This window comes from Desarmillaria tabescens (assembly GCF_030435595.1).
Source record: "Desarmillaria tabescens strain CCBAS 213 chromosome Unknown EV420scaffold_18, whole genome shotgun sequence".
NCBI classification, from domain to species: domain Eukaryota; kingdom Fungi; phylum Basidiomycota; class Agaricomycetes; order Agaricales; family Physalacriaceae; genus Desarmillaria; species Desarmillaria tabescens.
Genome location: NW_026848317.1, coordinates 314,210 through 326,536, shown reverse-complemented (window position 1 = coordinate 326,536; position 12,327 = coordinate 314,210). Strand labels below are relative to the sequence as shown.

At 47.2% G+C, this 12,327-nt stretch overlaps 3 protein-coding genes across 3 annotated transcripts; 1 reads left to right on the top strand and 2 right to left on the bottom strand.

The window, feature by feature from the left end:
- Positions 1 to 1,959: 1,959 nt before the first annotated feature.
- EV420DRAFT_386872 (uncharacterized protein) lies at positions 1,960 to 3,142 on the bottom strand. Its single transcript, XM_060481941.1, has 3 exons — positions 2,997 to 3,142; positions 2,082 to 2,943; positions 1,960 to 2,022 (listed from the first exon to the last, which is right to left on the bottom strand). The coding sequence occupies exon 2, from the start codon at positions 2,827 to 2,829 to the stop codon at positions 2,101 to 2,103; it is 729 nt and encodes a 242-aa protein (XP_060330531.1). The 5' UTR covers positions 2,830 to 2,943; positions 2,997 to 3,142; the 3' UTR covers positions 1,960 to 2,022; positions 2,082 to 2,100.
- Positions 3,143 to 8,488: 5,346 nt separating this feature from the next.
- EV420DRAFT_1620785 (uncharacterized protein) lies at positions 8,489 to 9,338 on the top strand (the record flags this gene model as incomplete). Its single annotated transcript, XM_060475611.1, has 6 exons — positions 8,489 to 8,491; positions 8,792 to 8,849; positions 8,902 to 8,968; positions 9,033 to 9,091; positions 9,142 to 9,197; positions 9,255 to 9,338. 6 exons carry the CDS (start codon positions 8,489 to 8,491, stop codon positions 9,336 to 9,338), a joined length of 327 nt encoding a protein of 108 aa, XP_060330530.1.
- An 896-nt stretch (positions 9,339 to 10,234) lies between these two features.
- On the bottom strand, positions 10,235 to 12,282 carry EV420DRAFT_1544354 (uncharacterized protein). Its single transcript, XM_060473234.1, has 11 exons — positions 11,734 to 12,282; positions 11,673 to 11,682; positions 11,466 to 11,618; positions 11,359 to 11,418; positions 11,276 to 11,308; positions 11,098 to 11,229; positions 10,957 to 11,052; positions 10,865 to 10,903; positions 10,756 to 10,803; positions 10,589 to 10,702; positions 10,235 to 10,535 (listed from the first exon to the last, which is right to left on the bottom strand). The coding sequence occupies exons 1-10, from the start codon at positions 11,797 to 11,799 to the stop codon at positions 10,641 to 10,643; spliced, it is 699 nt and encodes a 232-aa protein (XP_060330529.1). The 5' UTR covers positions 11,800 to 12,282; the 3' UTR covers positions 10,235 to 10,535; positions 10,589 to 10,640.
- Positions 12,283 to 12,327: the final 45 nt, after the last annotated feature.

Sequence of the window (12,327 nt, the reverse complement as noted above, 5' to 3'; positions counted from 1 at the left end):
ATCATCGTTTCGTGATCGGCATCCGGAGGGAACCAGATGAGGTCCAAGTGAAGCACGAGTCAAGATCATGTCTTTGCGAAATGAATGTCAACGGAGCGCATGGGAGGATTGGCATGTTTCAGACCAAGACCTGAGAATAATGCATAATGTCCTTCATTCGAAATTTCGCTGCTTCCATTCACTTTGATGCTGCTTTGTCAGGCATCGCGGAATGTGCCATAAGCGTTCACCTCTGGTAGAATTTCAGAATGATCTGATATAAAGAAGCATAAGTCGAGCGAATACCTACGAAGCGCAGCGCTTGTTGAGTATGTTAGTGGCCGAAGTGCGGATGTATCTGACAGTCAGGCGCCGTCTTTTCGTACGTGTCAAATTTCTTTGACTCATTTGGGAGGGCGCATGGTACATAGACCTGTAAATTTCGTCGTTAGCCATTCGCTTCGTTTGCAACGGATATAACCACCTTTTTGTTGCTCACCTGAGTACATCCCGATCTGAACGCGTTGCTCATCACTGCACTTTGATGTTGCGTTCTATTAGCCAGTCAATATTTTCGCGTGAATACGCGTTGAGTTTTGGAATTTCCCTAGTCGGTGGTCAAGTTGGACCTTAGCAGTAAAGGAAGAGCAAGCAACATAAGGGCGGTGAGCGGGCGGGAACGTGGCTTCCACGTGGTCCTTCACAGTCGGTGTGAAGCGGCCCGGTGAAGCGACTATAACACTGCGACCTGGCTCTACCACCACCACCTCCTCCTCCTCCAATCTCGCTGAGTATTCAGGTTTTGACTGCCACGCTTCTTCATTTTTTAATTAAACCAGGTCATGTCGACATTTCCAAGGTCCACGATCTGGAAAGTTGAAGCCCCTGGTTTTCGGGTGCTAAACCACAGCGTCACGCTGACTTTATTGCAGCGTCTGGGGAGTTGATCTGTACTTCCTTGGGTTACACAGTTGTAAAAATATGCACACCATATTATCTCTTCTGCGTTCTAGCAATGGTTGTCTAATTACGACTTGTTCTTCCCCCGATAGCAGCAAAACTTTGGCAAAACTCAACTGGCGGTCGGCTGGGCTTAAACAACATCTTGAGTTTCCGTCGTGTCTCCAACTACTCTGTCTATTCTTACCTCTATTTTGCTGGTTTACTGCTCTTTCATGGACCCTGACGCTGCTTATGACGCGCAGTGATGCCGGGATCAACAATGAGTCATGCCTTCCAGAATTTAATTCTCTGATTATGGGGTAACTAATTTGGAACCTACAAGGCACCCATGGAGGTTACTTCATACATATTATATACACCTGTGCGCCCGAGGGATGTGCCTTACTCTGGACTCCATTGTGCCTTATATCCGCGTCCCTTTGGGTTGCTAGGATGCCCCGGTCCCATACTGTTCTCCTATAGCTCTGTCTTTCTGGGTCTTTGCCGCCCGAAAGTGCCTAATCCCCTGGAATCATTATTGTGAGTTCTGGCTGATTGAGCATCGTGGGATTATCATCAACTTATGAGGACTTCCAAATCATGCAATGACGAATCACCAACTCCAGCCAGTCTATGATTGTCTCTATGTCAGTTATTGTTTCTGTTGCTTCCACGCAGCGGCTGTCGATTGGACCTGACAACGAGATGGGGCACCCCGGAGCCTGCAGCCACTTTGTTATTTTGAACCATACATCAGCGCATCTAGAAGCATCGATTACAGGACGCGATTAACTCAAGCTGACCTCGAGAGACACCATGTCGGACAATAAATCATCGCTCTTGCTTATTCGGACTTCCCGAAGAATGAGTAGTGATACAGTAGTGCAATTGGACAGTGTGTGGTATATAGAATGGTGGCTAATGAAACTTGGATGTGACGACAGTACAAATATCATGACGTATATGCGTGAAACGGCTCCGAGTCCATAGTAATAATGATATTGTGGATGTACAGGTAGATGAAGCAGAAAATCGAAACCATAAATGCGAATGTCAAGGCCGCCGGGCAGGAACAACGTTTTTGGATGGAAAATAGAAAGTCTATCAATCACAAAGATCCAGTTAATTCCGGAGCTTCAGCACATGGTAGTCTCGCTTACCAGTGACACTGAATGATCATCATTGGCATTGCGCCGAGTATAGAACCTCCTGCTTTCCATCCATACTCGTAGCCACATATAAGATCTCCTGAGAGCGTAGCTGCATAGGTGCAATCGTGATCAAAACCCCCAGTTCGAGAGACGTGGACAGAGCGCGCAAGATAACCGAAGGATCTTTTTCCATGAACCTCCAATACGGCGTGTTCATTACAGATGTGTGGACCTGCACCTGTGCCAAAGTCATAGGCAGGTTCTCTGACACGTATTCAATATCAAAAAAATTAACGAAAGGGGATAACACACCCGTCTGCCGCCGATTCGATGGCAGGGATATCCGCCATGTGAAAAGTTGCTCTTTGACTGCGGAGAACGAGAAAGTCACGGCACAGCCCCCGCTAGTGGTAGGAAACTCCTGACGGAATTCGTATGGTTGATAGGATGTTGGCGAGGAAGGACATGAGGAAGGCACGAGGCGGAGGAGCGGGAACCAGGAGGGCATGTTGGAGAGGTCGCCAGCTTGGAGACTATTCCGTAGTCGGACTTTGAGCCAGTGCTGGTCGTTCTCTGGGAGACAGCTCCAGTCAGGCGGAGAGTACGAACGAGGCGTGGGGAGAGAACAGGTAGAAGGGCAGTCGAATGACTTTCTGGAGGGGGAATATACTGACGGATATGAGGGAGCCTGAGCCCTTCGGACGTAGTTTGAGGAGTCTATGATCAGACGTTGGCCGTGAGTGAGGTATGTAGGCATTGGCTATAGCTGTCTAGCAGATAGAGAAAGAGTGATAGAGGAGGGCGAGCGTATGGTAGTATTCGTATCGTGGTAATTTAGCCTCGTGCCATGGTATCCCTTTATATCACCCACCTAACGAAAGTAAGCACAATAAGAACAAGAAGAACGTCGTCGGGGTCGGTTACAATCATGATTAGCCGCTCTTGTTCTTGACAAAAGGGTATCTGTCGGGGTAGAATAGTCGTAAAAGAATCACATCAGCGCCTCGCAAAGTGTCCTTGTTCTACGGTGGATACAAAAGGAGAAAATCATGATGGATGTTATCGAAGACGCACCTGCCAATTTAGGCCATGCGATAATGCTGCTCCCGACGGTCGACCCTCTGATGGCACTTTATTACGATCGTCACTGGACCTATTCTGAGCTTTTATAGGTATCTCAGGTTTCGGGAATTTGCATGATAAGATCTAATCACCTCTTTGTGGAAATTCAGTGTTTCCGGTCTGAAGCACATTCGCAGGGGTCACCGCAATGTTGTTATTTCCGAGGCAGGTGAGAACGTGGACCCACTGTGTCAGGGTCGAATTAAGCAGATCTCAGGTCCTGACCGTATTGGCCATGTTCAGGTCTGTTGGCAGGGTTGCGTGATGTTTCTTCGCGTATTGACGTTGCCAATTTGTAATCAAGGCGGACCCAGAGTGGTGCGCGACTCGGACATAGCATTCGTCAAGTTCGCAATTTTCCGTGCTCAAGCGCTTAAGCTCAAGCTCAAGTGCGACACGGTCACGAACTCCGTCCAAATCAAGTGTAGATCATTTCATCCTAATTGTGTTGTTTCACGCGACTGGTTTCGTTGACGATGAGTGATGAGTTTGAGGTCCTGATGTTTGATCGTGAAGATCGATAGTGAAGTGGGAGGATCTACTTGACTGTCACTTATTCGCACCCCAGATACACGATATTAACTGTCATCGCACCTGCTTTCGTACTTTCAGTCACAAAACCCGAAGTATCATACAATGTGGGACTTTTCATCCACTGTAGTCCTACCGCATGACACTCAATCGAGCTACTCGTTCATTTTAATCACTGGTCAAGTATCAGAATCAGCCCGACCAGTGCGAGCGGGCCCGGGGTTTGATTCATGATCCGTTCATTTGAAATACATTAGAGAGGTGCACATCCTTGTGATTGATGTCTTGGAAAAAGTCAGACGAAAAGAACTTGAGGTAGAGCCAACGACTTACAAGCACTTCACAGATGTTGACGCAGTGTATGGTCTGTTCACGGTATATAATTACCCTCGGTTTCTTCAGCAGAAACGAAAATCTTTCCCATGAACTCGTGGAACGGTTAGTCTCGTTTTTGTACCCCATGGCAGATAGAACGGGACCATGCGCTCGATATATGTATGCGCCGTGCCACTTATCTGCGAATTCCAATCATTCCGCTATAAAATGGGGATAGCAGTTTCGCCGCAGGACATCTGGAAGTGAGGTCGTTTCAAGTGGAACATCATCAGAATCTTTCGGGGGCGGAGGCCGACGTCGAATGAAAACAAAGGGGCGATGTACCACGGTCAGAATATTGGGACGCTTGCAAATTCCACGAGAATATCTATCCAAACGTGAAATATATGCACTCGCACACTGATGGAAACCCACAAGACTTGAGTTAATAAAATTCCAGAGCCTCGTGCAATGGCAATCGTGAGTAACATATAGCTATATAAGACTCTGCGACCATGTCGGACTTCAGTACTACACGGTTACAGATGCCCTTCGATATCTAACGGACCCTGCATAACGTGAGCCATTAAGCGTCGAGCGAAGTCACAAGACTTACAGCGAGATCTTGAATGCTATCGGAGCCTTTGAACAAAGCTTCATTAATAAATGAATGGTTGTCAACGATGCTTCTTCTTTCGATGGGAACCTCCCAACAAAGCCACATCCTCAACACCATGATCATCAGTCTTTTCGACTTCCCCTTCCCCTTCTATTCCTCTTACCCTCACCCACCTGCCTTTGTTCGCGATTGGTCACTCAGCTTCGTCGACAGTCTGATGCAACCCCATCCTCATTATCGGTTACCGTAGGCTACTCTTCCAGCTTCTCCAAAACAACTTCAAGCCGCTGTAAGAGCTCCACGTGCTATTGGGTTACCATCAGATGACTTCACGTGCATGACCTGTGCGCGCCATTCACCCAACCCGATGGATGTGATCCTTGGAATATGTTGGGACATCAAAATCTAAAGTTGATGGCTAGGTCCACGAGAGGGATATCTAAACCTCCACAAAAATCAGTACTTTAGCCGAGACCGCGTTAATGACAAGCACAGCTGGGTGGCGACTATTTTGCGCGGGTCAAAATGGAATCAAAATCCTTGGCACCTCCCTAATAAGGAAATACTGAAGGATTTTGACCGATGCAAAATCCCAGAAGAGCGTTTTGATGTCATTTTGACTCGTGCAAAATAGTCGTCATCCAGCTGTGAAGGTAAACATACCGACTCGGACTATGTAGCCCCATCAATCACAACCATAATTTCCTATCTCCGCTCTTGAACTTGCAAGTGCGTTAATATGCTGACTCTTGTGAGATCTCCGTGTAAAAGCACCGCGCCAAATCCTAGTGCGGGTATTATGCTACTAAACCTGGAACGGGGGTGAATATAGCTGCCTCTGGGATGCGGAGCGACGCGTCATAAACGGTGGGCATGAGTATGAACATGGAATTGTTTAGGATTGAGGCAAGCATGGGCTCTGTGGTATCTGTAGTAGAAATAAGGATGACAGAATAAAATGAGACACAGTGACAATATGACAATATAAGTTTCACCCTAGACAGAATGAGTGGACATTTTGGTCACTGACGCAGAAAACAGTCGTTTACTCGTTCGAAACACTTGACCGCGTCAAAATCCGAGTTCAGAAGACGACGAGCTTCGCCTGACAAAAGTCAATAATAGTTAAGGTTTCAAGTTGTGCTATAGCTCACGGAAAACTAGAAGCCTTGAGCTTGAGATGTTGTAGATTCAACCTTTTCGTCAACCGTAGATGAATCAATGATCTGCAAGTCGATCATATAGAGCAATGACGGTATGGGGCCGCTTTCCACAAGTTTGTTCAACGACAACCACGCAGTGGATTCTGGTTGCCACTCCTGGATCTTCGGGTTATTCCGGTATTTGATGTGATAGTCAATGCGTATAAAAGACCACACACTCTGCAACGGAGGCGTTGCGGAGCGTCCCAAAGTTTTTGAGAGGTTGAAGTCATGTACGCAGCTGTTCTACCGTGGTTGCCATGCCGATGATGCCTCTTCCTTAGAGAGTTGACAGTATGTCCATTGCCACTGCATTGATTGAGCAGGCTACTTGTAGAGGAGTTTTTCGGTGACAGAAAGTAGCAATAAGTACGATTCCAAAAGATTCGGCGAATGCCTAACGTCCGGAGGGTTCCGAGAAAGGATACATTTATTATTTATTTAAGTATCTAAATAATGCATAATAATGCAGAAAAGCCAAATAAAATAAATTTTTTTTGTATAGCCGCGGTATTCAATCGAACAGTGTTCACACCTAGAAAAGAGTCTCGTTCTGAGATAAAAGAGCGATGTCAAGGAGCGCTCCTGTAAAATGTTCAGCACCAAAGTGTCGCTTCTTCCCTGTTTCTTACCACTTGCAATGTAGTTTCGTTAAAAATTTGTTGAATATAAGGTCTCCCGATGTCCATCAGCGTGCATAGCGACAAATATGATTTCCTGAGACTCCGTCTGTCACACAATTGGTGATCAAAACACCCAGCTCAAGAGACGCAGACAAAGCGGAAAGGATGTCCGAAGGATCATTCTGTACAAAGCGCCAGTATGGGGTGTCCTGTACAGACGAGTGTACTTGCACCTGGGCAATGGCCATACGTAGACCTCGTATGGCTCGTAGTGTACAGAGGAGAAGGCAGGACGCGAGGAGAATAGAAAACTAGAAGGTACGTTGCAGAGATCACCAGCTCGAAGCCTGTTCCGCAAGCCAGCTTTGAGTTCGAACCAGTGGTCTTGAGGATCAGAGAGACAGTTTCGAGACAGACAGCTCCGGGGAGAAAGTAGGTACGATCCAAGAATATCAAAGGAGCTCTCTCAGCATGACAAAGGACCGCATATAGAGGTGCGAGCATTAGAAGAGTAGTGCCGAGATGACAGAGGCCGCCCAGGGGGGTAGTAGGTAGTAATAGGCATCTTCAGTCGGGGCTGAGAGGTGTCAGGTTATGGAAAAATTCGATCTGAAATTTTGGAAGACATACTGCACTTGCCTCGTGCTTACAAGGCGGCCTTAAGTGCGAAAACCTTCATGAGATGATGATGATGTCGTAATCCTTATGACCTCCGGACTCCCGATGGGCCGTACACAGCCACAGTGACATGTCCAGCTTTCCTCACTTTTCGTTCACGTCCTGACATGAAACCGTAAAATTTTCACTGGTTGGAATATTCATGAATGCTAACATCATGTATATTACACAGATAACGTTTTGTTTATTATCGATAAGCTCTAAGGCGTCGGCCCGAAATCTTCCGTTACGAGACAAGGGCTGAGGCTCTTGAAACCGAGGAATGCTCTATGGTTCTGGTGTGCGCGTAGCGGGACTGTCCTTCGCCTTCTCGGCGCTTAATCCTACAGGCTTATGTCCTCAGCCCTGCTCCAATCGTCATCATTTCTGTATGGGGTGACTGTATACTTGAGAACGGCATCTCTGTTTATGATCCTTCATCCGTTTGGGCAGGTACCAAGGTCCGACCGTTGTTGTGATATTCCGCATGCTTGCAAAGAGTGTCATTGATCTTCTGTGCGCAACTATAAATGATGGATTCTCAGCTCAACTTACAACAGCCGTGATGACGATATTCGCCATCGATATCCCGGTACTCTCGTGTGCGTCTGGAGTGCAATGTCGATTATCTCAACGTAAGGCTCCTATGCACGTGCCACATGTGGATGTGACCTGGTGCTCTCTTCTGACAAGCTGACGAAGCCTGATGACTGTTCTGCATGACCAAAGATGATCTCGTACGACATAAACATATCTGAAATGGTTAGTCTATTACCTCCATCGTCTCCCCCCTGGGTTCAAATGAAGCGTTGAAGGTCTCATTTTACGTCTTGTCGCCAGAAAACGGAACTTTCACGGAGCTGCGATGGAGCTGCTTCGTCTGATCTTCAACGGGCCCCAAGTAAATGGTACGCCAACCAGGTTCGTAAACATGGATCAGTTATCTCATTCGTTCGCCAAAGGTGCTCACGGTGCTCCGAACTCCCTTCTATCGGGAAATTGTGGCTGCTGTGCGGGCGCAAACGGTTTTTCTGACCTGTAGTACAGTCAGGGCTGGAGAATGCATTCCCCCGTTTTCTCCTCAGAGATTCACAATGAAGCTTGGAGGGTCAATTTATTCAAATGAAGACTGCGGCCAAGTGGACCTTATCTTATCGGTGCTTGTCCACTCCTCTTCTAATTTCATATCATATATTAATATCTGGCATGCGTAGACGTTTGGTCCATTGATATGGGCAATATAGTTGTACCCCGCACACACCCACATAACTAATCAAGGACCGCCATGAAGACCAGAACGTCACCAGGCACGTCCTATAACTTTTTTTACGCGTCGACATAGCGTCAATGGCATGGTCGGAGACGCGTTTTACGCGAAAGAACCTATCTCTCCCCCTTCTATCAGAACATGTCATCAGGTCCTTCTCCCTCGAATGTGCCCCATATCTTGCCCCTCGATTGAGAGACAAAAAGTTCGATCGATTACCCGGATCAAGATCCGCACTCCGCCTATATATAGGGGAGAATCCTGTGCTTCAACTCTATCTTCCTATCACCTCTCTCTGCTTCGTCGTCGGTGCATCGTCACATAGTATGGTATGTCCTCATGCCTGTCCTCGCTGTTGGCGCTTCTTGAACGTCGTGCTGTAGGGTGTTATTATCGAGACTCTTACCCCCGGTGACGGTAAAAGCTTTCCCAAAAAAGGCGGTGAGTCTCCTTTCATATCCCTCTGAACAAGGCCCAACGCCATCAACTCCAGATAGAGTGACGATGCACTACGTGGGTACTCTCAAAGACGGTTCGAAGTTTGATTCGAGCCGGGATCGGTACGCATTTGTTGAAATACGACTCAACTGATAACCAAATCATTTTCCATTCCATATAATGCAGAGGACTTCCTTTCGTGACGGAGATAGGTGTTGGAAAGGTGATCAAGGGATGGGACGAGGGTAGGGTCCCATCCATTAGTGGCGATGCGACACTGACTCCACTGATATAGCTGTGCCTCAACTATCACTTGGGCAAAAAGCCCTCCTCGTGGCTACAGCTGACTATGTATGTTTTTCTCATTTCATTCAGTCTCGGAGCTTAGCCTGACCTGTGTTGTTCCAGGCTTATGGTTCTCGCGGGTTTCCACCCGTGATACCTCCAAACTCAACTCTCACTTTCGAAGTCGAGCTTTTGAAGATTAACTGAAAAACGTTCCGCGCATATGTTTACTTTGGGTTTTAGGGTTCGGGCAGTTGCCCGTCGGGTCATCATTACTAGATTGTCGTGTTTTCTGATTGTTGTATCTGTCTGTACTGGCTGTACTTACGCGGACTTGTTATTATCAACTCTTCACTCAGAATCACTCGCTATTTTAGACACTTTTGCCGGTCCGTGATGCAGCGCTAGATTTAGCTTGTATTCTCATGGAGGTACAGGTGATTTTCGCTGAGGCTAACATTAGATGAACCCTATTTTGACCTAGAATGTACATAGTCAAAATCAGGCCAAGCAAGCCAAAAACATACGACGAGATGATGGGAACCTTCGCTACCCTGAATGGCAACTCAACACGGAGATCAGGAATGTTGTTGACACAAGCAGGAGCTATGAATCATGGACTAGACCGCGTACTTCACACAGGAGCTAAACCGCATGACACATACATCTGCCAGATGAAGGAACTGCCGTTCAAGCAGGTTCATACACGGGCAAGACCGTTATTCTCATGATAAGGTTCTGGTAGTCCACAAAATATAGTGTCCTGATATTAGCTCCCATAAAGACTCTATCGTGCCGGACTGTTGAAATATCAGTCACGCAGACTGACATTCAATGATCATTCTTGCAATTGGTAGACAGCCTTGTCGTCTCTGCTGCGGTCGAAATTTACCCTGCTAAGCAGCACATATAACAAACACACTAGAGCTGAAATAGACCTATTTCTGAATTCTAATATAATGAACCGTCGGGCCTAGCCAGCGAGGCACCCGAACATACTTGATCGATATGTGTAGCTGGGGGTCGGCATTTCGGGCCATTAACTGTCAACAGCCATTTGAAGTTTGATATCGATAACGCCGTGACGACTGCGAAGTACTCACAGGAATCATCATTAGGACCCCATTCCGATTTGTGCGTCATCATTCCCATATTTAACGCTGTCGTGGTATACCTCCGCCGTTTGTGTCACCCACACCCCTACGCTCGTGCAATCGTCGGAGTATCGTGTCCTCAGGCACATCGTCTGATCCATCTCTGTCTGTTTTCCTTGTGCTCGAATGTCTAATACGACTCGGCTTGTAAGGAGCGAATGAATTACACGCTCGGCACTACGGTGATTAGAACATTGTCGATGTGAAGGACGCGAACCACATACGACGATAGAAGATGAACAAGGTCACGCTGGTAACGGCTCTTCGGTAAACCATGATTCTAAACATGCAGAAAACACACACCGGTAAATTCAGAATCATTGCGACATTGATAACAGATATAACTGTGGGGCCATTAATCGCTTACCGTTGACGAAGCGCAAAACGCACCGAACAGATAGGCGTAATACATCACACCTGAAGATACAAAATTGTCAGTGGCACAGGCCTTGCAAGTGGCGCAGAAATACCATCTCGGAATACCACATTAAACAGCGCGGAGTCCCCTCCTGTCTTATCTTTGCGAGGTCCCACACGCATAAGAATAAGTACGACGACGAAGGAAACGTGCGTTCTTACATGCTCTCACGCCCGCGATAAGCATCAAAAGTAGCATTCCTGTTGACTCTCATCAGACCCATTCAGGTGCGATGTTGATAGATGGAACTTGCCAGCATCATAGATCATCAGGCAAGTCCAACACAAATATAATACGTCGTCACTCGCAGTCACAAAACAACCTAGGCTTGGGAGAGGTGCCGGGCCGACTACGAAGGTTAGCCGAGAGTGCTGAGAGAAGATTGGCGACGTACACTTCATCGACTTGAGAAATACACCCATCATGGCAAAATTTGGGGCCCAGCATAAAAGAAAAAACACAGGAAGGCAGAACGTCAGCTTTTTGTTGCATTCCCAGACTGCCCAGACACGAGCGGTGAGGATCACTGTGGACATTAGGATAGGTTTAGGTTACTCTTGAGCAGGACTTGCCTTCTGAGATAGCAATTCCGGTTACGAACATCCCTGCGAACGCGTGAAGTAGTGGGAACCTTTGGGACCAGGGGACGACTCACATCCGCTCATGCTATGACTGATTTGACAATAGCGTATACTCAGTTCAGGAGCGAATTGATCTGGATAAAGATCATGATAATACTTGTTGAGGAAAGGAAAGACACACGGTGGAGTACGAGGATGGCTGTATCGAAGAAGGGCAGATACCGTTGCACGATGTAAAATAGCTTCAGAAGACTCCACGGTGCACGCCACACCAGGTCGACTTCCAGCGAAAGCGTGAGAGCGTAGTCATATAAGAGCAACACGACGCTGGACACTAAGAGAAGCAAGATATAAGTGTCCTGCAGAGGGTATCCACTGAGATATCTACCGTCCATATACTAAACCACGACGTTAGTAAACGAATGAGCCACGACCAACAAGCTACGTACCCCAACAAGCCTCATGTGCTGGAGTGCCGTCTCTATGGAATCGAGGCTTACATCTGGTGAACCCATCACGAGAAGGGGGGACAAGTGGACGGGCACAAAGAGAGGCACCGTGCCTTTATATCTTTAGGGAGATCAAAATGCCCAAGGACTAAGTATGAGAGATGAGAAATTTTTGGTGCTCGATGATCGGGGTCATGGGTAGGCTTTCGCCAATGCGATTTAGCCAGAGCGAGTCGATTCAGGGAGTCTCACAGCCGAGGGCGCGACAATAGAATTATTGCAGACAGTGATGAAACAGTTTGATCCAATCAGTGGGATGCTTTGATAGAGTTCCTCGGTTACCCAATGGGACAAAGAAATTCCAACGTTTAAGCCTGCTTGAACGATATTGTGCCAATACGCGCGTCGCGCAATACCCAGAGCCAGGAGCCTGAGGCATGGAATACTGATGTGACAATTTGCGGCCTCAGAAACTGCAGATTAAGCGCGGAAAGGCAAGTGGAACACTTATAGAAATGAAAGGGGGACAGATACTGGGGCACCGCAACATTCCAGGCATTGATAAAAATGGGTTCGTTGACTCGGTTCCCTTGT

Excerpts from the sequence above, each read along its gene's own strand:
- EV420DRAFT_386872 (XM_060481941.1), bottom strand. The coding sequence starts at position 2,829 with ATGCCTACATACCTCACTCACGGCCAACGTCTGATCATAGACTCCTCA.
- EV420DRAFT_1544354 (XM_060473234.1), bottom strand. The coding sequence starts at position 11,799 with ATGGGTTCACCAGATGTAAGCCTCGATTCCATAGAGACGGCACTCCAG. Across the intron at positions 10,904-10,956 it reads CCTGATGATCTATGATGCTG|GAATGCTACTTTTGATGCTT; the intron begins GCAAGTTCCATC and ends GAGAGTCAACAG. Across the intron at positions 10,703-10,755 it reads TAATGTGGTATTCCGAGATG|GTGTGATGTATTACGCCTAT; the intron begins GTATTTCTGCGC and ends TTGTATCTTCAG.